We start from the raw sequence: 23,084 nt of genomic DNA on the forward strand, positions 1-23,084 counted from the left end.
CCGTTTGTCTAGGCTATTTCGTTTATTCATTAGTTTTGTCTGCTAGCTGATGGTTTGTTTTTGGTTGGTGTTTTTTTTTTTTTATACTCCCCATACATCCTTCTTTTTTGCTTATCTTTTCCCTCCTCATACGACTGGACAGGCAGGCCCTTCCTCAATCAATTCCTTTTCAAGTCCCTCTCACCCACTCACTTTCGCCCTTTAATTGAATTTTGCCTTGCCTCTCAATGGAAAAAGGCAATACATATTAGAAGAAGAAGAAGAAGAAGAAAAAAAAAAATCTCAACTGCGCCCTTGTTTCTCCCCGCACCCCCTTCTACATATCCAACGCCTTCCGGGCGAAATTCGGCAGAACAAAGCTCGCGCGGTGAATCTCCTTATTATAATACCGGCACAATTTCTCCTCCTCCGCGCGCGTCCAGCTGCGCACAGGCTCGCGCACGTCCCTGCTCGCGTCCTTGCAGCAGACCATGAACCCAATCTGGCCCGAGGGGTAGGTGGGGATCGTCGTGTAGGCGTACTCCACCACGGGGAAGATCTCGCGGATGTTTCGCTTCAAATCTGTGATGAGAGAGAGGTGCAGCCATTGGTTTTCGGCTGTTGGGGGTTAAAAGAGGAGTGAAGGAGGGAGGGTGTGGGGTTAGCACTTCTGTTTCAGCAAGTTTGGGGTGGAGGTGATTTTCTCGCCTTGGTGAGGGAGGGGGTGAGGTGGTGTGATGGGGGGTGAGGTGTGGAAGGGTGTATATATGTTTATATGTATATATGCCCTTTTAAGGATACAGAACGATATGTGTACGTTGGTGTGTTTGAATTGTGCATGTGCATTTTCCTTTTATTTTCCTTCTTCTCTGGGGCAGTAATCGCACGTGCAGAAGAACTGGGGAAGGAGATAGACGAACAACCTTGAGTGGTAACGACACCGCCTTCACGCAGGGCGTTGAACAGCAGCTCGAAATAGGGTTTCTGGAACAGGGCCTCTGCTGGTCCTTCTGGGTCCGAACTGTCGGTGATGATGACGTCAAATTCGTTCTTGCGGTCTGCGAGGAACTTGAATCCATCGGCCACGTGCACCTTTACATTAGGGTGCTGGAAGCCGACGCTCATTCCTGGGAGGTATTTTTTGGAGACGCGGATGACGGCCTGTATTTGTTCGACGTGAGATTTTTTTGTCCTGGCAATCAACATGAGATCCGCTGTCTGCGTACCTCGTCGATGTCGCAGAGGATAGCCTCCTCGACGGTTTCGTGCTTGACAACTTCGCGCAGGACGCCTCCGTCACCTCCACCAATGACGAGCACTTTCTTGGGGTTAGGATGGGAGTTCATCGCGAGATGTGTGATCATCTCTTGGTATCTAGTTTAATTGGCGGGAGTTAATCTGGGAAAGCAAAGCACATTTTACATAACCCGTGGGAGGGGAGGAGGAGGGGGAGGGGACAAGGGGGTTGCGGGGACTGTTGGGGTGAGGGGTTGGGTGCACATTTAATCGTCATTACATACGAGAATTCATCACGTTCTGTACATTGGATGACATTGTCCAGCACAAGGACAGTGCCATGGTCGCTGCTCTCGAATACCAGAACATCTTGGTATTTAGATTTTTCATGGTGAAGAATCTGATTGACTTTTAACGTCATTGCCTGGCCTGGCCACATATCGGAAATTTCTGAGAACCAGCCATCTAATTCAATGCAATCAAATTCAAAACTGCGGAGTTAGCATAGAGTATAATGAGAGCCTGTAAGCCGCATTGACACGGCAAAATTCGTGGCAGGGTGGGAGAGATATCTTCGTCGCGAGGAGGACAGAGCGTACCTTTGATAGTGGGGTGAGTGGGTTCGCTCATTGTGCGTTTTTGCGGGGGAGTAGAAGGACAAAAGACGGCGGGGGAACGAGAGAGAGGCGATGAGGAATAAGAGACGCGGGATGGGAGTTTATACAGGAGCAAAGAGAGGGATCGCTGGCCGCGAGATGGCATACGGAGGAGAATCTGGAGAAGAAGGCCGAGCAGGAGAGAAGTGGTTCTGGCGCCCAAAACAGAAATTAGGGCTAGGACTTTTTGTGACCAACCCCGCGATGGATGACGGCTTGGGTACGAAAATTACAGGTTCCCGCAGTGTTTTATTGGCGTTTATTGGAACGGGCATGTATTGTTGTATACAGAGAGAGCTTCATCTTCATTCTTGCTAGAACAAGCGCTTTACTTAGACCATGCATGCGGGCCTGAAAATTGAATCTTTAAGGGCCCACCGTCAAATCCGATGGGGCGTATATCTAAATGCGAAGGAGAACAGCCCAAGACGCGAATTATGGTCATTTTCTGCTGCCGTTTGCGGGCATTGACTCTGGTATACAATCTTGCCTGTTGCTTGGTACTATTGCTTTGCTCACCTCTTCGCGATTATATCCACTAATTATGTTTTGTTATCCGTAACATCGTGGAGGCAATACTTTCTTTGTTTCTATCAATTTGGGACGCGAAATTCCCCAAATGAGCTTCCTGCCAGCAAGCAGCCCAACAACTCTCCAGTCTCAATTGCAACAAATTGGTAGTCTTTTGTCTCTTCCCCATCAAAACGAACAGGTGTATCGTACGGAACACACATTTCCAAGGTAATAGTGTTTCCAAGGTAATAGTGGGGAAAACCGAAGAAGAGAAAGGATGAGGGAATCCGCACAGTTCGGAGCTGAAGTTTGCGTCTGCAAGGGCTTGCATTTTACCAACCCCCCACTGGCCACCGGCTAGCAACAGCACGACACGGTGCCACTGGAAACATGATAGAAAACCATCTACCCAATTTATGTGCCCAAACGAAGCTGAAGCGGATTTCATCGTGTGCTATACACGCAAGCCGTACAGTCAATTTTGATCTATCCGCAAGTGATATCTCATTCTTTTCAGCCGTGCAGAAGAAAGCAATGACTGGGCATTCCCTTTGAAACTGAGGGTATGCTCAAGGAACTTTGTTGTTATCTCCTGGTATCTCTTCAGGGATTTCGTTCTCAAGGGATGGAGAGCTCTACCGGCATATCCGCAATGGTTTTAATGTGGGCTGCACTGTACATGGACTGTCCGAAAAAAAATAATGATACCAAAGCTAAAAAAAAAACGTCGGAAGCGAGAAGAAGTTCCTTCTGTCATTTTGTCAATAGAAATCTGGTCCGGCCAATAGTATATCTACCATGGTGTACACATAACGGCCCTTGGCATACAAATACCAGCAGCCAGCCACCGATCGGTTTGCCGGCACATGGTATCCAGCGATTATGAGCTGTCATTTCTTTGAAAAGCTGGGAGCAATGTTGCTCGCAGCATTCGGCCATTCGCTGGATCCCTAGGTAATTTTGTTCCAGCTGCCATTGAAAGGCACTGTTGAACTCATCCTTGCTGACTTTAGCTGCTGCAACATGGCAGAAGCTCTGGCGTCTCCTGATCTGAAGCCATGATTTCGAATATTCTAATAATTTATTTAGGATTCCCGTACTTCTCCCGTTCTAACGCCTACGGGTAGATATGCCGTCAAGTATCACTAGAGCTACCTGTTAGGACCTATTTTACTGCCATAAAATTTAGCGGTACGAGGAGACACACCAGAATTCACTGTAACCGTGGTGAGGGAACTATATGATTATTCACTAATCCGTTTCCAAAAGACATGGGACGTTACAATTGAGTCGCTGCATAATACTGCCATATTGCTAATTCTAGCATATCCAGCCTTTTCATTGGTAGAAGAGACTCAGACCATTTTACAATCCGCAGTGTACGCTCATATAATTTTAAGACATTATGATAGACAATATGATAATAGAGCGCCGCATCTGAATTCAGAAGCGATAGCCAATAGGCTAAAGTAGATATGAAACGGTGGATAGCATGTGATATAGATTGAATCGCAAAGAGAGAGGTTGGAGAATGGAGGGACCAGCTACGGGTGGTGGGGAGGGCAATAGTGGAAGTTACCTTGCCTCACCTCCAGGTCTTGATGGTGCGACCCGAGAGAGGCGAGTGAAATACAAGGAAAAGCATCCAGGCAACTTTTGAAATAGCCCATGCTCGCCGATAAGTCCAACCCGCTCGGCCAGGAAGCATATTCTGAGCGCTGCAGTATCCTCAGCTAGGCAACGATGGAATTTCCGACATAACCAAGAGAATTATCACACTGGAGGATATGGTCAGGGACTCAATCAAATACCATATCCAAAATGAACGCCAATGGTGAGAACAGCCTGCAAAACCTGCAAGCAAATCTGATCTAGGACCCAAGTCGTTCGACGGAGTTGCACTGTTTGAAAGTTGGGTGGAAGACATCAAAAGTTTGGCGGCTAGTGGGGTTAGCTTCCAGCGCTAATCGCGCCTGTACTAGTATTCACACCTGGTTCGAACAAAACAATCCTTCCAGAATCGTCGATAAGATATAGCTGTTCTGCCACGGAGTCACACTTGGCGAAACGGTCTCTGCGCCTGTGCGTAGGGAAGCCTTGGCCTTGGCCGTGCAATGGTAGAGGTGGAGCTTGACAGTTGAGAAACTGTATGATTCTGCAGTCAAACTAACACGGATGGCGGATAGAGCGTCTGTGCCTCTTGAGGGTTTTTGTCAAGCTGCAGCTGTGCTTTCGAGCTGCGGCTTTTTGTAGCAGCAGGAGATATACCACTTGGACCGTGCAGAAGCGGCTCCCGAAAAAAAGTCGGACGTCCGACGTTGCTGACCTACGGCGTTCAATCACCGAGACTGAACCACGATCATGGGCCCGCCAGAAGTTGTTAGTCTCGGTGGTCGTCCACCGATATCTGGGGCCTGGATATCAGCCACCATTGGTCCCAACCATATACATGACTCTTGCTTCCCAAAGATCATATTGGAAATCCCAATGTTGCGGGTAGTCTAATGCAACGTGGATCACCGTAGCTGCCGTGACTTTGTATAGCTAGCTTTCTCTTTAAAATCAACGTCACTGAAGAGGGAATCTGCGTAGTTGACTCCTTTAAATCAGGCACGATTCCCAGATTGAGAATCTCAGTGGGCATACACGAATAGGGTAGGCTAGGCTTGCCCTAGCCGCCGGATTCGACCATCAACCACTAATATTCATCACCAGCAGATTCGTTTTGTGAATGCCTAGCTGGGTTAATTGAGCCTGGGCGGAGGGTTGGTAACGTCATGAATGGTTTCCCCGTGGGTTCGCTTATGAGCAAAATCCCGAAATATACTAACTCTAAACGGTAACATAAGGCTGTTGAAGTGAGTCGCAGTTGGAGTCAAATGGGGAGGACAATCATCCATGGCTGTCTATCGCCAAGTCAGCAGACTGCCAAATGCGACTTACCATCTGTTCGGTCAACGTCTTCATCAGGAGCATCATGATTGAAGACAAGCCGTAACATATTATTAAACGACCTCGGCTATTGCTTCTTAGCAATCCTGTGATGCCTGTAGAATAAAGCAGGAGGGAGGCCTGACCCAAATATTGCAAGCTAGCGAGATTATCGTGAAGGGGGGAGGGGAAGGGATCCAAGCCACTTTCAACCTTTAACTCCTGCAAAATATAGGAGTTTCAGAACTTCTCTCTTTTCCCGCGCTACTTGATACGTGCCGCCTTTACCCCACAGCAAAACGAACATCTCACGTCAAAGCTGGACCTCTCCTCCCGGAATTCGCGATCTCAAAAAGCAATCTTTCCCCTACGGGATTAGTCGGTATTCAATACTAATCAGACTTGACCAAAGTGCTGCAAAGTAGCCTAAAGAACATAATGCTCGACATTATTTTTTTGGCATGCATAATGGCAAATTATCCTTGGGGGCCCTTGACTCTATTTTCGGGATTTGGGGATGTTTGAATCCTCTTTGGAGCTGACGAGAGGACCCCTGCTTGGTTCGGGTGGGATGACAGAGAAAAAGGCATGAATAGGACGGCTGGCACCGGTGTTCCACTATTTTCAAAGACAATATCGTCATTTTTCTTTGCGTTGCCGAGACCCTGAAGAGGGGAAGTTTGTTCAAGATAGCGCGCAGCCCCTTTTGCGGCTAAATTTTAGGGCGGATTATGCATCATTTAAGCTTAACAGTTTCAGGTTAGTGCGATATGCTATTCCCAAAATGGAACCCGATCTGCTTACTCGGCTTCCCATTGGTCCTGATGGGATGCCAAGATGTTTAGGTGCCGGTCTCTGGTTGGCTGACTTGATCTCCGCTTCATTGATATTTGGTGCCTCCAGGACTTGTTAGTATTACGATGTTCGCCAGGCGGACGACGTAAAGGTTGTCTGAACTTCCCACTCTTGAGATGGAAAAAAAAACCTAAGTGGGGAGGTGGCGCCTAGGGAGGGACAGCGCACCTATTTATACACTAAGTTATTAAGATGGGGTTGCATTAAAGGTTGTGAAGTATACTGCGTATGAGCGGTATCTGCCAGGAGATAGGTACTTGTTGTGCAACGAAACACCTGAGAGCAGGGAATGGTCAAGCCCAATAATACTAGCAAAAAGAAGATTGTCGTGGAATTCTCCCAAATCATCGTGAAAATGCACCGCATGACTCCATTATTAAAACTAACTAATTCGCATATTCCCAAAACCACTTTTACGAAAGCAGGAATAATCAACCCTGCATAAGCACCGAGCTTGTGTGGCATTCACAAGCCAACCCCCAGATGTGAGAGATTAGGAAAAAGGATATCATCAAGTCATCTTCAATATACTGCCCCCTCCCCACACTTCTTCGTTTCCTACAGTCTATCATAGTATTCAGGCGGGTATGCCATTAAATCGCTATTTATTTTGAACGCTTCCTCACAATGATGTTGCGGACCAGAAGCCGCCAGCATAGGATACGGGACGACATCAAACTTGTCAGGCATTAGAATTTCGCCAATTGTGCCGTCGGTCGCTGATCTCAAAAGATCGAGCTCTGCGGTCAGCTGTTGAATGCGAATATTGAGCTGCTGTACTTCTTCTGTTTGCTGGTGGTAGGACTGAAGCAGATTCTGGTGTTTGCTGTGCAGATCTTGCAGTTTGCTTTCGAGACCTTTGAGGTGTCTTTCTTTTCGTTCTCGAAAGGCTCGTTGAGATGCTCTATTTTGGGCGCGACGTCTCTTTGAATTTTGAGAATTAACTAAGCGGCCGAATCTGGAACATGGGGTTGTATTGAATATCAATGCTTACTAGGTGCATGCTGGAGACTTTCTCCTTATCTTTTGATTTACTTCGTCTTCCATCATGTCCATCAAGCGATGTTGAACCAATATATTCTACTGGAATCTTCCCCGCCATAGGATCACAATAAGGCGTTGGAGGGTTGCCAACTGAAAGCATGTCATATGGGCTCTCCGTGTATGTACACATTGGATGAGATATTCCCTAGATTCATCCATCAGCTACAATCCAGACAATATAAATTTGAGGCAGGCTTACATTGGGAGATGTGGGGCTGGATAGATCCGAAGCACTCTCTGCTACTTCAACTCCGAAAGGAAAATGTGAATTTTCAGATGAGAAGGGAGGCGAGGCGGCAAACGTATAATCCATTGTCAATTGCCAGTGGAAATGAAGAATACGCTCGAAAGAAACGATTCTATAACGAAATTTGATATTTAAATGTAAGAGCAATGAACCTTATATCGGGCTGATGGCCACATAGCACAACATTTAAAGTTGACCATCGAAGATCAAACAACAGAAAAAGATCTTTCCATAATATAAGCGAGATTCTCCATAAAACCTTCCTCACAATTCTAGATCAATTTCCTTATTAGGATCATGATGCCGAAAATATCGCTGCTCATACCAACACTTGGCCCCAAGCGCTAATGAGTCGAGAAACTACTGTGCACTTCCGCTCAGCGCTTTGACAGGGATATTGTTAGTGGTTATTGGCAAGGACTCGCATCACAGCACGCACGGCAAGCTTTCCCAGATACACCACCGATCTAGTGTTGCACATGGCGAAGTGGACGAAGTATGCAACAATTGGGCGCCATAGTTTAAGCGGGTGCTATTCGTGGACGATTGGGATCTTGCCATGTCATAGTCCCCGGCTGCTGAATGTTCTCTGAGGTATATGTTCAGCCTCTACAGATTAGCTTCGTTCGCTACGGAATGGAGAATAGTTTGATAAACCTCGACTCTCATCTCACACTTGGTCGGCGATGCCTCTCCCCACTCCTCTTGACAAGCTTTCCATCCCATCAACATGGGTTTGGAGAGGCCTTTTCTGTGGCACACGGGAAAGGAAAAAGACAGGGGCTGCCAACAAGGGATGAACGCAGTAAAACTTCATTACTTTGTTAGTTAACGAAGGCATTGATCATCCGGTTAGATCGATTTCGGTATTTGCTGTAAGTCACCCAGTTCGTCCGTGTTCCTTTCGTAACTACTGTTTTAAGTCCATACCTCGTCCTCCTAGCCCTCTAGACCATCAGTGAAGTGTCCACAAGTCCTATTTCCGATACCAACTTTGAAGGACAGTTTAGGCGGAAATATCACGCAATTCTGAAAAAGCCGTAAGTTTCTATTATAATTTTGAGATGATCTTAGAACTGATAATTGCTAATCTTTCAGTTATCACACTAGAAGGTGATTTGGAGCCAGAATCAACATTAAAGACTAGAGCCGCCGGTGCTGGGATACTGCTTGCAAAGTGTTATCACGATTAAAGAAGAGCCATGAGCCACTCTTCCTCGCCGAACCGAGGAAGTTGAAACACGATCAGAAATCGAACGAGAGCTCTCGTTTTCTCCCTGGATAATCGGGCTGGGTTTCGACCATTGTTTTAAGCCCTTGATAGCTATGAGACGTGAAGCGCGGATAATCCGCTGAATCCTAGGAGGGCAGAAAAACACCAACAGATCTAACCCATATTCTCAGCATATATCGTTTATGTCATGTTCAATACTATATAAACCATGGTAATCAGAATGCATGGAATAAGGGATTTAGTCTTTTAAACTGGTGATCGAGCGACTTTCCGCTCTCTTTTGATATGAGAGTGTTAGAGCAGAAATTTGACGGTGAATTCGGCCCCACCAGTCAGGCGCGGCGTGGTTCTCAGGAAGATTATTGTCCAGTCAGAAGCCAGATAACGAGATGCGGGTGTAACCATGAGAAAAGCGAACCGTGGAGTTGCATAATAAATGGACTCGGGTCTTAGATGGTGGATTCTGAACACGACTTCAAATTTTATGCTCCTGATTCATGAATCATGAAATCATTTATGATCAACGGTGATTGGCACAGATTGTTTCTTGGCGTAGGGCTGACTGACTCTTGGACATAGCTCCTAGTTCCACGAGTTATGACCGTTCTATCTAGCGGTGACAACGGTGAAGACCTTGCCCGTGTCTGTTCATCATCCCGAAGATCCGATAAATAGTATCGGCGTTGCGGAGACTGGGAATCCCTCCACCCTGACTTCCCCACAACCGTTCTTGCGGCTCGTGGGGCCTGCTTGAGCCACTCCAAACGTTCACAGAAGAGTAGCAGGTGTTGCATCGCGGAAAGAATCTGGCAAGAGGAAGAATGCATCAGCGTTGGGCAGAAAAGGGAACTCGAAAACCTCACAGCATTGTTCCAGGGTCCAATTTCCCTTTCCAGCAGATGGATGTAAGAAGCGAGTTAGTCAATGAACTACAAAATGGTTCGTGATGCTGTAAGCAACTCAATAATTTAGTCAGCCATTCTGGACCTGAGAAGCGACCAATTACGCACACGATTAGAGCAGGTCTCACATCGATACATCCCCAGAATACGACAGCGGGACCGAAAAGCACGAGATAATTAACTGTCAATCCGTTTATCAAGGATATGCTGAATGCGCTGAAGCACACAAGGATTGTGATCGGTATTTCAATTGGTCGTTCTGCGATTGATGGACTGTTTGGTGGACCCTTTTGGTCCCCCGAAGGGCCGAGCTTAACAACGAGAATTGGTACGTGCGTATCTTCGACGGGTTATTTTGACGAAACGCTTTTGCGGAAACTGGTCTACCGCCAAAAAGGTCTCCAGGCTCTTCCGCTGATTGAGGGTCTGACGGGGCTCAAACCAAGTAATACGAGCATACCTAGTGCTGGAATAGTTGGCGCTTTTAGGTGGAGAACAAGAGAGTCTCGGACAGACACGCCACCATCGCTGCCTGACTACGAGCTTTCACCGATCGTCCAATTTCCACGGTTTGGGGGTTGAGGTGGGGGGATGGGGAACCTGAGTGAAGCCTTGCCTTTTCTCTCAATCATTTGAAGGGTGGTGCAATAATACTTGTTGCTCAACCTTCTGCTAGGTGCTCAAAATCCTCTCTGAGGCTTCTCTGTGCGATGCTGCGAACCGTTCGGAAAGGAAAGGAAATAAGCACTCCACACTGGCAACACAGTGGATTAGGAGGCGGTGTTATCTTTGAATGGCCACGAGTTAAACTCCATTCTTGGAAGTGCTGTCTGGTTGGCATGTCGCGTTGGTCTTCAAGAACCTTGATTTCGTCGATATTGCCGTTATGTGGCTGGTATTCCTTCTGCCCTGTGTGAAGTTCGGTGAATATTCCTGGTATGAAGACCACCAGGTAGGCGTGAACTTAAAGCCCTATGAATAGGAGAATTGTCCTTTTAGTCTAGTGGTAAAAGTCCAATTCTACACTACCACATTTGGACAGATATCACCACTCCAGAAAGCAAAGATCTAAACATACCAAGGAATAACACAGTTATTAGCTCTAACTTGTGGTTTGATATGAATGCTGGATCCTTTGCACGAGTTAGTGATTAGCCATGTGCTATCCTCAAAGAAGAGAAAGAAAGTGCTAAGTCTCAACAGGTTTGAAACCCTGAATGTAAGCCTATGCCGCAGAAAAGAGAGAAAATCTATTCAGCATCAAACCCTTAGATCCAATCAATTTCATGAACTCTGGACCTTGTTTGTGGGTCACTGATTCTGAATCCATTTCCCTACTACCCTTTGTCTGCGCGCGGATATGAAACAAGCTCGAATTCGACCGAGAAAATTCTCCAGTCGATGATTCTTGCAGAAATAAAAGCCCCTGGAAATACTTTCCCCTCCTCATCGCCACTAATGACTAATGCGCTTGAGAAGCTGATAATTTTCGGCATTATAGTCATTGAGATAACAGGCGTCAGAGCTTCTAAGTACGGATCAGTATATGCACGAGAGACAACCTTCAGGGCTGCTCATAGACAGAAGCATGCTGCTAGCGTTGCAGCGTACAGGCGTTCAGGATCATGAGCGTTTGAAGCGGGAAACTCACTGTTGATGCGACTGCATGAAGCGCAGTGTTAGCTGGGAAGTTTCAATAATGATGACATTATTTTCTTTCAATTAGCCCGCCCGTAAAGGAATCTACATACAGGGGATTGAGTGCTTGAAAATATCCAAAAGCAGTTCCACAGCTCGATACCTGTAGCTGACATTGAGCCCGAAGAAAGTTGACATGCGATGATTCTTCTTTGTTTGAAAGCATCCTCGCAAATTTTGTCCTAATTTGCCTGAAAGCGATATCCTATCTATCAGGGAGAAACACGAATGTGTCTATGATTGAATATATATGACCCTTTGATTGCTTCCCTATCGAGCGTCTCTCAATATCCCAACCATTTTCTTGTGGAGCTTTGGCTTTTGAGTATATCCAGCATATCCTGGTATATTGCTTCTTGCTGGTTGGTGCAAAGGGAGAAATCCTTTCCCCTCGTGAGGTTGATTCTTCTCCGTTGCGAGAGTGGAAGATTGATAATTGTGGGCAATATGGGAGTAGTGGTAACGGCGACGGCCACAAAACCGTGAGCGATTGGAAACGCGAACGATTCTCATCACAGCCCCTGGCACCCCGAAAGAATATTACTGTCTAAGCGCTTCAGCAGCCTATGGTGACGAAGTTTTCCAGGCTCAGAGTAGGTGCCATATTGGTTCCCCTGCTATCTTCACATATTCCTAGGCCTATTGGACCTAATAATAGCATGTTCGCAATATATGCTGATAACAAAAATTGGGAAGGTTCCCGATTATGAATACGTATGGAGGTCAGAGAGTATGTATATTGTGACATATCGAGGCTTTCCAGAAATAGATGATTATGCAAGGAAGGCCGTTGCGAAGATTTTTCAAAGAACCAATAGCGAAGGGCGTACTCGGAAGATATAAGTCGGCAGCTGGGGGGGTTGGCCCTCCTGATAAATGTGAGGCAGAAGATCCGGTTGTTCATCTTCGTTGGTTGAAAATTGAGCGCATTGAACATTGAAACGAGCGCAGAAAACGGTCAATCGTTTCAATAAAGACAACTAGGAGCTATATTTCAGAAGTCTCCAACCCAACGATCTCAAGTGAAACAGGTCATCGATTTCCAGGTTGGATTCTAAGCCTGAATGAAACTACAAGTTGATCAGTATGTTAAGAAGTAATCAGAGACTCTTCGCTAGTCCGCAACAGGTTGTCATATGGTTTGACAGAATGGCAGAATGGAGGTCCTGGTGAGGCAACTGATGAGGTACGATTCCTTCTCAATGCCTGAAAATTTGAAAGAAGTTGATGTGTTTGTTGGACTATTGAAAGTATCTCTTTTCTTCTCGAAAGATCCTGTCCATTTACAAAATCATAAAGGAGATCATCCCACAAGGACAAGATCAAACCTTCTAGTAGGTAAGCCAGGATGGAAGTCGTTTTAATTTATGACAGGCTGGCTGCGGTTGGGAATACAAGAGGTCATGTAACAAGTCATATCCCAACAAGTGGTGGTCGTGAGTTATCACAGGCCCCATCTCCAGCCTGCGAAGATGGCTCAACGATATGTGCTGATCACGACGGTGCCGGAATTGCAATACTGGAAGTCAGAATTGCTTCTGATGTTGTGCTGAGCTTCAGTTAGTATCATAACCTCCACCACTCCGTGAAGCGCAAGGGGCCAAGCTTGCGGGTTTAATTGAGATCCAAACGACTAGCCCAATTGATGCAAAAGGTATTTGGACCAGGAATTCATGGTGCCTCCTTGAAAAAAGACAGATTTGGAATCGAGCACTGGATGACCACTCAAAGAAAGTTGGCGTGGACACTCGTATACTCAAGGACGACAGGATCAGATAACCTTGTCATATCTTCTTCTCCACTGCCTCGCCAAAGGTTGAGACATTTTTGGAAACTAAATTGGCCTCTTTGACAGCCAAACTGGGATGCGGAAACATTTCAAATATTTGACCAGGCACTGGAGTTGGGGCTTCAAAAACGAGGCTTTCTGACTCCCGAGCCTTGATCAACACATCTCGAAGTTCGACGACGCGGGTATCGGCAAATACGAGAAGCGCATGGGATGGGAGCCCGATGTATCATGTGAGCCTATTGGAACCTTATCGAAGATCCCCGTTGAATCACGGGGCATCACGACTCAAAAATGAATCAAATGCGTGTAAGAAAATAGTACGCCAAGTTGAGCAAAACGAGCTCACTCAAGATTTGTCCGCGAAGGAACAAGTACCCAGTGCAAGCTATCCACAGCAGCCGACCTAATTCTTGGAAACCATGAATCTTTGGTATCTCACATGGGCTCTATCAAGCAGCTGGGCAGAGCCAGTTTTGAATAGCTGATTGATTGTAATGAGCTAAAAGGGTTGATTTGAAAAATGTTACAACTTCTGGGACATACCTGACATCCACAAATATTACTTGAAGCCAAGGAGATTGAGCCCCACAAGATTAATGACTTCCATCAGGTTGCGAACTGAATTGTTGAAAACCGTACTGTTAAACATGCAAATGAGGTAAAGTGATTGATGAATGCAATCACTTCAACTAGAAGGACAGAAGCAGGTCTGAAGCAGAAGATTGTTGTGATCTCTCATCACAGCCGCTCAATCAAGAGGAGATCATATTTTCCTGATAAGCTTAAGCCATGGAGGTCAACGTTTGGGACAGATCTTCTCCGGACCTAAAAAGACTCATGTTTTGACAATTTGCAGCGGTGGATCTATGATCATGCACATTATTCCACCGAATTGACTCTTGGGAAAATGAAATTTGTCATTAACTAATAAGGTAATATGTTTTAAGAAATGGATGACAGAAAAGCTGGAAAGCTCGAGGGTGGGGGAGAAGAGGTTTGCATCAATGGTGCGGAAGCTGGGGTCAATCACAAAAGGCTCCAGGGAATATTAACCCTGGAAAGGGTCATTGATTATTGAACAGATGCCCGGGTAGCCTCACAGGTGATTTATGGCATTTGGTCATTCCATATCTTTCGTGTCCTTGTGCGTGCCTTCTGTGAGTTTACTTTGTATTTGGCCTTGCGATAGGAAAAAATTCTTCGCACCCATCATGTGGATATGCTGTACGTAAACAATCGCAATCTTGTGTGCTTGCGAGGGAGATTACGTGTGCGAGGCACTCTCGGCAATCAAACGGCCAATATTTCAAAAATATCTCCTTATCTTTATCATTCTTCACAAGTGCATCCATGAGCTCTGATTTGAACTGCCGCAATTTTATCATCGCGAGTTCGTAATTACGGTACCCGATGAGGCCCTTTTCAGGGCTCAAGGCCCTCAACTGCTCCTTGATTGTAAGCATGATTTTAATATCGAATTAGCAGCCTGTACATTTCTTTTCGGTTTCGGTCATTTCATCTTTTGGGAACTCAATAGAGAATTTTGGACCCTAGAAAATTTGCGACCATCCATCGCTCAGGTCAAGCAATAATTCTCAGGCATGCGCTTCACCACGCACGGCGATATTTTGGATAAGATATCCAAGATAGCCAGCTTCAGATCTCCCGAATCGATAGGCGCTATATTTTGCAGAGTTCTTGGTTTTTTTTATTGCCGTCTGGGATGTAACGATGCAGCTTTGTAGCAACGGGCGAATGGCGCGAATGGCGCGAATGGCGGATCAAGGTTGTCAACTTTTTTGGTTATTAGAGGAAGTTTAAGATCTTCTCCTCCACGCTTCTTTATTTTCCTTCTTTCTTCCATTCCAAACCTTATTTCCATTCCCAACCTTATTCTGAAAACATATGGAACTGATTGGTGGTAAACAAAATAAGGGAGGCTGCGGTGTAGTGGGGAGGTATATTGGGTCGGCAAAGCCTGGTCCCTCCTAGCCAAGGAAGTCCGGGTTCGGCAATGGTCAAAAAGAGTGATTATTTGCACGGATTTTCCAGTCTACGATGCCAAGAAATTCTCTGAGGCTGGCGGGATTGACATATATATGATTTCCAAATGGATATCATTATGCCGGAGGTGGCCTGTCCTAGAGGCTGTTTCTGATAAACACCACAAGTTGCTTAGGTATTTGTTGGGAGGTTCTAACAGCAGTAGCTTTTCGAAACACAATTGCTAAGCGAAGGCCAGCGTAAGATAATGGGCAGATGCGAAAGAAATGGGATAGGAAGACGTGGCTTAAAGGGCCATGATCACAGATTCCATCTGGTATTGTCAACCTATTCTCGGCTAACAGCAGGGCCTCTAGCGAATTGGGAACTATCAACAAGCTGCTCTGCTTCGTCAACATGCAGTTGAGTCCTTGGCATTGCTAACTCGATATCCTTGCAATAGTGGAGGTTTCGGAATGAGAGAATTTGGCTGCAGTCGCCCTTTATTTCAGAATTTGAAAAAATAGCAAACATATTTTGATCCAATCTTGCAGCTGAAACGCTCCTGGATTTGGGCGAGGGGTATACCTTGCATTTTATCATCACAATAGACTCTGCGCTGACCAGATTGTTTCCGTCAACTCGGGAATTCCAAGCATACACCTGCGGTGGCAGAATCTGTAGAGCATAGTACCAGTACACCAATTGATGATGCCGGATGCCAGTGTTCGGGTTCGGGACCTTTCCAATAACGACTTCTCTACCTATATTCATAGTTAGGATGTCAGCTTTGTTATATAGGCTGTCGTGGCATTTCTTGATCTTTGATGCATCGTGCAGCACCGACGGCGTTTGCAGCAAGCATCTCGATCCACTTAAGATCGAACCGAATACACCGCCGTCTGAAATGACCGCTCTCGTCGTATACAAAACGGCCTCAAGTGAACTGGAATAGATCCTTTTCTGCATTGAAATTCCGTTAACGCTTGAACTTAGCAGAATCCTGCTGTAAATAGTCCCCCTGGAGGTGCCAGACGACCTGTTTACCTTTCAACCCAACGCTCTTTTGGTTGGAGGAAAACCTGGCGATCGTCGAAGAGGATATTCGAATTATGTTCATACCTAGCATAACGTTACCTTGCACGAATAAAGATTCCCTTTGAAACTGATCCTCTGATTTCTGTATCAGGATATGGATGTTGTCACATCAGGGATGCAGGATTTTTTGCTAGCAACAAATTGGATGAGATAGTCTAAGATTTTGCGAGAAACATAAACAGTAAAGTTACATTCCAGCGATATTTAGTTGACTATCTCACACACCTCTCAATCTCTAGATGATGTAACTCTCGTATTTCCCAGGCGTTAATCCTTAATTAACTAACTAGTTAGCCCTAATCTTAAATGAATAATATAGAACCATTCAAACTAGTTAAGACAGTCAACATACTTTGAAATGTCAGATAATTTGTATGTAAATGTAAGGCTTACGCAGCGTAATCAATTTAGAACGAGTGTAAATTAGCCAAATTACGGTATAAGTATAAATCCTCCGAGCGAAGATACAGTGGTATTCAAATGGTAAATTCAGGCCCGATGGTTTTCGGAAGTTTGTCCCACAAGGGGGGGAAGTGAAATCAGCGAAGTATTTGTATGGCGAAGGAAAATCGGGAACTCTTGCTGTGTGAGTCAAGAGAAATCGAAACACAAAGTCATGACCCTCGATTCAAACAGCTTTTCGCTAAACGTAACTATCAAATTTCCGTTACCATGATAATAATGGGTCCAGTAAATTTGTCCATGGAAGCTCAACGACGACGATCAATGGGATGGGATCCCAACCCAGCATTCATCCATGTCGAGGTAACCCGAAGCGTTGGTTTTGCAGAGCTGCTAATCTGTTCCAAACGAGTGGCAGCTGCGGACGCGAGAGCTAATAGATGTGTGGTTTTTTTCCTTTGACGAGACATCTGAATCTGGTTGTTAAGCTCCACCATATGTATTTGCCTTATCATCACGATTGTATGTCCGTTCGATAATTTGCTATAGATACCCCTGGTTAGGAGTTGGCGAACGGGTTCGACGCTTGCTTTTCCTACTAGCCGTGCTTTGCTTGAAACCTGAAGGTGCGCACGTAGCTTTACTTCAAATCAAAAAGGAAGACGAGCAAGGAAGTTGGACTAATTCGAGCCCATGAGCGCTTCTGAGACAATCACAGCACCAGTCAGGCATTCATTCCTACATGGTTGGCCAAATTATATCATATTTTGTTGCTGGTTGCTTTCGCGCCACGACCTTAAAATCAGGGCGCCGGAAGTCCATGAGCTGATGACTGCTGAGAAGCCACACAAGACACAAGAACGTGAATGGATGAGCCCTATCCCCGTTTTTCCAAGCGCATGGAGGTAGTTACGGGCAGGGAACCTGAGAATCGAAGCGAAAATGTCAAACAGAAATGTGACACATCTTTCTGTTTCCTGAGAGCGCTCCAGAAAGGGTAGGGCGCCAGTTCTCACTATACTTTTTTAGGGGAGGCTCCAAGTATCGGCTGTCTTGGCTGTCTTGGTCATGAGCACCATGCAAGGTCGTGGGCGGCTCTACTGGCTCGCGGAACATGGAAGAAATGTCAAGCTGTTTTCTGAAACGCTGAATCCGTTTAAAGCAGCCAAAAAAGCCATCTCCTGAAAATCGGCAGTTCCATTGTGGAGGCGTGGGATTCGACTGGGATCGGCTTACGCAGAGAGGCGTCAATTCGTTGACAATCATTTTCAGCCATTTCATTGCTTCGCCATATCAATTTTGCGCTTTCCTCACTTGTCACTGTTGTCAGATTACCTAAATTTTTACAGATTCTCTTTTTGCCATCCCTCTTCTTCTTCTATGGGGGTCGCTTCCGGAATTATGACAGTCATGGGGTTCAACCAAGTATGCTAATAAAATTACCAGTAGAAAGGTAAACGGCGCCACAATTTCATTGGCTTGGCGATCATGATCGCATGAAAGCCATTGTCTGGCGGAGAGTTTGGAGGAGAGTTTGGAGGAGAGTTTGGAAGAAATGCTTGCCAAAAACTCAACAGGAGGGGCTTGACTACACCATGCGAGTAAGCGGAAGGCGTAGAATCTCGATAATTGGCTAACGATTGTTGTGGACGGATGATAGTTGATATGCAAGCAAGAGTCTTTCTTCTTCCCCCAAGCAATAAATAACAAAGATGTACATAGCGACAATGTGCTCGAGACTTGGAGGGATGGTGAATGAAATGCGCTTGATGAATCTTGACGACTTACAAAGACGATGTGGAGACTCACCAGCATGTGGCCGTCATTTACTCGCACAAAATACTCTCAGTGGCCATATGATTGGACAAGGTTGCTCGTTTCGTTCGAGCTGCTGGTCGTTGCTGTTTTGATACGGGCAGTATGGATTTTACATGCCCTTGCAAGTTGCAAATGTTCTCGGATGCTTCCAGGGCTGGATTAGCGGGCCGGACGACTAATGCAACTAAGATCATAGTATTCTGCCGAGCCAATTGCTGGCCGTTCTCTCAGGCAATGGTGCCATGAGAATTAATGGGCGGTGGCTTGACGGGGAATCTTAAATTCTTTAAGCGCTCAGCAGCCATTCCCACCCAAAAACCACGGCTCCAGAAGCAACGTGCCACGGTTTCTTCCCGTCCACGCCACCAGGGAGGGTGTCAGGCCTGGTCCAGACAACAGATAAACGCTGCAAGCTTATATGTCAACGTTGGAAACGTAGGACAGCAGGATTCAAAGGAGGGATGGGACATCTCTAGACACAGACCGGTCTTTAACACGGAATAATAGCTCGCAGCCGTGACGATGATCCGGCCCCGGCTCCAGCTCCAGCCCGCTGACCCGCTGACCTTCGCGGATGGGAGATTTCGCATGGCTGGGATGGACTCTGGCGGGGAGCCAAGGCAGGCCAGAGCCCACTTCGGCCTGATGCTTCCCCCATGCGCGGCTGACACTAACACCAAATCCGCCGGGACACAATGGCAAGCCGGTGCAATTGGCATTTCTTCGCTATCATCACACAGGCTTCCTCCCAGCGACAACTCTCCTCCTTTCTCTCGCTCCAATTCACTGTGTCGTGGTTGAGACCCGGTGCTGCGTGAATGGTCTTGTGTTGCGCAATCCGCATTCTTCTGGCAAAACATCCAGACGTTGCTCGCTTTTCTCTTGCCCATCTCCGCCGTAAATCTCCGTTGCGATCCAATCCAATACCAAACCCCCCGTGAGTTGGCTTCCTCTCCAGCAACAGTTCCTAACACAGCATCCAGCCGGTTCCAATCAGCAATATAACGGCCATAGTCCATCACACATTTCGTCCGACGTTAAACGTTACTTGAACCCCGCAAAGAAAAAAAAAACCCCTTGTTCTCAAACAAGTCCCTATCTCCCGTCGTTCTGGGTTCCTATCTTGCCCTATTCAATTACCTGTGTAGAACGGACACATCATAACACTGAGCACAGGCATATGCTAGGCTCGGCCCAGGGCTGTCAACTACATAGTATTGTTTTCGGGTTCCCAAAGCCCGCTTTGACTGCTCAAGCCGTTTCCACCGGGGTATCGGAGGCGTGGGCGGAAGCCCGTTGTCGTACCAAAGGCACTTGGTTACCCCACGAATAGATACACGCCATAGCTCTTGTGCCACTTGGATTCTGCCCTATTATCGTTTCCGATTTCTTCGGGAATTCTGTATCTGCTCTCTTATTTCCAGTACGTGCTTCCTCCCTACTGTTCTCCCCTTAGCTACGGGCCCAAAATGGGACAGTGTTTCGGTTCCCCGTGCTCACGCGTGGGCTTGGGGTTTTTTACCTTATACCTGGCATACATTGCATTCTAACTGAGCCGGGTCTGGATAGACTGTGCATCATAGAAGATCCAATTACTTGGTCGTAAGTATGAGCCATGTACAACTCTACCGGTGATGTCTTAGTCCTTTGCTCCTTCTTTTCGCCACCCATTCCGCATCACCTATAGTGTTCATTCTAAGGGGATCTATGACTCCATAAATTCCGGAAACCGGCGATTCAGACTCTACACGGACTACCTTCTCTACCGCCCATCTATTCGGGAGCTAGACGAGGTCGTGATTCCATTTCTTTGTTTTACCGGCTAATCACTTTTTTTATAGGTAAGATTCGCGCTTTTCGCAACCAAATCATGGGTTGCGGAAGCTCCACCCCTGTCGACCCAGATGAGAGGGTAGCAGTGAGGCAAACCGCTGTAATCGATAAGATGATCCGGATGGACAAAAAGGTTCAAGATCGGACAGTGAAGATTCTCCTTCTTGGTTCGTCAGACAAATCCGCTTTGCCACCCAGGTGATGGGTCTATTTATCTATCATCTATGCAATCCGTCGACAGAATTGACATGTTTTGATATTTCTAACTTTAGGCGCTGGTGAATCCGGCAAGTCAACCATTATTAAGCAAATGCGAATTATCCACTCAGGCGGCTTCCCAGAAGACGAACGACGACAAAATCGGGCTGTCATTTACTCTAACATGGTGGTTGCGTTCAAAGTCCTGTTGGATATCATGAAAACGGAACAAATTGACTTCGAGAACGAAGAGACAAAGGCATGTGCTTCACCTTGAATTCAGCTGTTCGGATACCACAACTGTGCTGCTTGCTTACATAAAATGTCTTGTAGCCTCTCGCCGAGCTATTGAGTACGACAGATCCGGATGTAGATTCGGACGAGGCTTTCAGTGACCTCAGCATCAAGGGTGCTATGCAAAAATTGTGGCTAGATAAAGGTGTACAAAAAGCCGTTTCCCGAGGTCACGAATTTGCACTCCATGATAATCTTCAATAGTAAGCACATTCGAGAACTTGGTCTTGGCAGATCTCGAGAAAATGTAAAACCTAATGTTGCGATTTATTTCACAGCTATTTCAAATCTCTCGAGCGCGTGTTTACCCCTGGGTGGCTACCCAATAACCAAGACATGCTCCATTCCCGACTCCGAACTACCGGTATCACAGAAACTTTATTTGAATTGGGCCAAATAAATTTCCGAATGATGGACGTTGGAGGTCAACGATCAGAACGGAAAAAGTGGATTCATTGCTTCGAGGGAGTGCAATGTCTTTTATTCATGGTTGCTATGTCAGGTTATGACCAGTGTCTTGTTGAAGATCAGAATGCGGTACGCTCGAAAACCTCAGTGATCGTCTTAAGCATCTTCGGTGCGAGCATGAACTGACAGATTATATGTGTTGCGCGTGCAGAATCAAATGCACGAGGCGATGATGCTTTTCGAATCCTTGGTAAACGGGGAGTGGTTCAAACGGAAGCCGGTGATCTTGTTTCTCAACAAAATAGATCTCTTCAAGGAAAAGATCGCTATATCTCCAGTCTCCAAACACTTCCCAGATTATCAAGGCCCGGAAGGCAGTTTTGAACCGGCCGTCAAATTCTTTGCACAACGCTTCCGCGGTATCACTCGAGTCCCCGAACGGGAAATCTACATCCACCAGACGAACGCAACGGACACCAACCTCCTAAAAGCCACAATGGATTCAGTACAAGACATGATTATCCAGAAGAACCTTAACAACCTGATTCTGTAGGTGCAACACCAAATAAAAATAATCTGCGGCAGGCGTTTTCTACACAGATACATCATGTTTCGTTCCCCCACCGAAAATGAAATCTTACAAAATCACCCTTAAGTCCGATAAAACCCCCCTTTCTCCTCCCTTCGATTTTCTCCCTTCAAGTCTGCTTTCTATTTGATTCTGCTTCGTGGCCAACGAAATGGATTCTGACTTTTTTTTTTTTCGGTTGGCTGTAGTCTTGGCAAAGGAGCCACTATCTAATGCTACATATTCATGTGTAAGCTCTAACAAGTGTTTTTCTATTTTCCTCGTTTCCATCTCAACGGTTCATTTTTAGTTTTTAGTTTGTATTTTCTACGACCAGCAGGGGCAGAAGCTTGTAGCTATATCCTTCGCATGCATGTACATCTTCCTTCCCCATTTTCGCTATGTTTTCGTTTTGCCCTTGCTTTTGTGTGCTTTTCTATTTTCGCTTCTTCTTCATACCCTTCTCTTCTCTTCTCTTCCTCCCGGTTTTCTTGTCTGCCCTTGACCCTGCTCACTACACGCCTATTACGCTTCGAGTTTGATCACCCAATATCCTTGATGAATAGGTTTTTGAGCGGATAACCTTTTCTTCTGCTTCATGCGTTCTTACCAACATTTTTTTTTCTTTCGTTCGCGGACCCTTAATGGGCATGAGATACCTGGGAAATGACCTGGCTATGGCCTTGAATTTCAGTCTTATATTATGTTTCATCTTTTGTTATTTTCCTTCCGCCTTAGAGAGATTTCTTCATGCTTTACTGGGTTCCTTTTCTTCTTCTTTTTTTGCCATTTTTTTTCCTACTCCGTTCTGTTCATATATAAGTATTCCTTTTCCGTTTACCCGTTGCTCCCTCTTTTTCTCTTCTCTGCTCTATGCACAAATATTGTCCCTTCTCCTTCATTTGGTTCACAGATAACCCCTGTCGACCATCCTGCATCAATAAGGATAGAAATTCGGATATGTTGATGATCATGCGGGTCATTAATCAAACAGCAAACCACACCGAACACGTGCCGGATACACTTCTCAGATTTGAAATTCAGTCCTCGAGAGAGAATGGCATGTTGGTTTTTCACATTTTCGGAGCAAAGGGATTACTGGAGAGCGATTCCCGTTGCACGCGAGCCGGGCAACCCATGCTAAACGAAGGGAAAACACTACGTTAGGATTTTATCTTTCAGCATTGAAGCGTTCGCTCACCCCACCTTGTATCTCCTGGTTGTGTTCTCAAATTACTTCTGTACTGTGTATGTATATAGATAGCCAAGGGCCTTAAAGAGAATGAGACTCCGAAATGGCTCCGAATGATTGCGAATTCAAATAAGAGCAAGAACCTCAATGAAATGGCTGGACGATTTGACATGTTCTCATTTTCACTGTTGAATGGGGGAGAG

General features: G+C 45.9%; 9 protein-coding genes across 9 annotated transcripts; 4 read left to right on the forward strand and 5 right to left on the reverse strand.

Annotated features, from left to right (window-relative positions):
* Positions 1 to 316: 316 nt before the first annotated feature.
* On the reverse strand, positions 317 to 1,970 carry HCBG_02975 (spermidine synthase; the record flags this gene model as incomplete). The annotated part of the gene is made up of 5 exons (XM_045430024.1): positions 317 to 597; positions 903 to 1,140; positions 1,206 to 1,353; positions 1,500 to 1,680; positions 1,815 to 1,970. 5 exons carry the CDS (start codon positions 1,843 to 1,845, stop codon positions 317 to 319), a joined length of 879 nt encoding a protein of 292 aa, XP_045289919.1.
* A 2,235-nt stretch (positions 1,971 to 4,205) lies between these two features.
* HCBG_02976 (uncharacterized protein) lies at positions 4,206 to 5,382 on the forward strand (the record flags this gene model as incomplete). The annotated part of the gene is made up of 4 exons (XM_045430025.1): positions 4,206 to 4,218; positions 4,571 to 4,763; positions 4,995 to 5,039; positions 5,244 to 5,382. The coding sequence occupies 4 exons, from the start codon at positions 4,206 to 4,208 to the stop codon at positions 5,380 to 5,382; spliced, it is 390 nt and encodes a 129-aa protein (XP_045289920.1).
* Positions 5,383 to 6,728: 1,346 nt separating this feature from the next.
* Positions 6,729 to 7,527, reverse strand: HCBG_02977 (uncharacterized protein; the record flags this gene model as incomplete). Its single annotated transcript, XM_045430026.1, has 3 exons — positions 6,729 to 7,094; positions 7,165 to 7,359; positions 7,414 to 7,527. The coding sequence occupies 3 exons, from the start codon at positions 7,525 to 7,527 to the stop codon at positions 6,729 to 6,731; spliced, it is 675 nt and encodes a 224-aa protein (XP_045289921.1).
* A 2,104-nt stretch (positions 7,528 to 9,631) lies between these two features.
* Positions 9,632 to 10,179, forward strand: HCBG_02978 (uncharacterized protein; the record flags this gene model as incomplete). The annotated part of the gene is made up of 2 exons (XM_045430027.1): positions 9,632 to 9,646; positions 9,799 to 10,179. 2 exons carry the CDS (start codon positions 9,632 to 9,634, stop codon positions 10,177 to 10,179), a joined length of 396 nt encoding a protein of 131 aa, XP_045289922.1.
* Positions 10,180 to 12,452: 2,273 nt separating this feature from the next.
* On the forward strand, positions 12,453 to 13,382 carry HCBG_02979 (uncharacterized protein; the record flags this gene model as incomplete). Its single annotated transcript, XM_045430028.1, has 4 exons — positions 12,453 to 12,481; positions 12,670 to 12,854; positions 12,933 to 13,045; positions 13,257 to 13,382. The coding sequence occupies 4 exons, from the start codon at positions 12,453 to 12,455 to the stop codon at positions 13,380 to 13,382; spliced, it is 453 nt and encodes a 150-aa protein (XP_045289923.1).
* An 868-nt stretch (positions 13,383 to 14,250) lies between these two features.
* On the reverse strand, positions 14,251 to 14,550 carry HCBG_02980 (uncharacterized protein; the record flags this gene model as incomplete). Its single annotated transcript, XM_045430029.1, has 1 exon — positions 14,251 to 14,550. The coding sequence occupies one exon, from the start codon at positions 14,548 to 14,550 to the stop codon at positions 14,251 to 14,253; it is 300 nt and encodes a 99-aa protein (XP_045289924.1).
* Positions 14,551 to 15,418: 868 nt separating this feature from the next.
* On the reverse strand, positions 15,419 to 17,392 carry HCBG_02981 (phosphotransferase enzyme family protein; the record flags this gene model as incomplete). Its single annotated transcript, XM_045430030.1, has 5 exons — positions 15,419 to 15,834; positions 16,118 to 16,227; positions 16,394 to 16,441; positions 16,913 to 17,113; positions 17,313 to 17,392. The coding sequence occupies 5 exons, from the start codon at positions 17,390 to 17,392 to the stop codon at positions 15,419 to 15,421; spliced, it is 855 nt and encodes a 284-aa protein (XP_045289925.1).
* A 1,373-nt stretch (positions 17,393 to 18,765) lies between these two features.
* HCBG_02982 (uncharacterized protein) lies at positions 18,766 to 19,407 on the reverse strand (the record flags this gene model as incomplete). The annotated part of the gene is made up of 1 exon (XM_045430031.1): positions 18,766 to 19,407. One exon carries the CDS (start codon positions 19,405 to 19,407, stop codon positions 18,766 to 18,768), a length of 642 nt encoding a protein of 213 aa, XP_045289926.1.
* A 596-nt stretch (positions 19,408 to 20,003) lies between these two features.
* HCBG_02983 (small G-protein GPA2) lies at positions 20,004 to 21,674 on the forward strand (the record flags this gene model as incomplete). Its single annotated transcript, XM_045430032.1, has 6 exons — positions 20,004 to 20,019; positions 20,230 to 20,388; positions 20,494 to 20,621; positions 20,753 to 20,916; positions 20,992 to 21,250; positions 21,333 to 21,674. 6 exons carry the CDS (start codon positions 20,004 to 20,006, stop codon positions 21,672 to 21,674), a joined length of 1,068 nt encoding a protein of 355 aa, XP_045289927.1.
* Between the last annotated feature and the right edge of the window lie 1,410 nt (positions 21,675 to 23,084).

Source organism: Histoplasma capsulatum (assembly GCF_000150115.1).
Source record: "Histoplasma capsulatum G186AR genomic scaffold supercont2.3, whole genome shotgun sequence".
NCBI classification, from domain to species: domain Eukaryota; kingdom Fungi; phylum Ascomycota; class Eurotiomycetes; order Onygenales; family Ajellomycetaceae; genus Histoplasma; species Histoplasma capsulatum.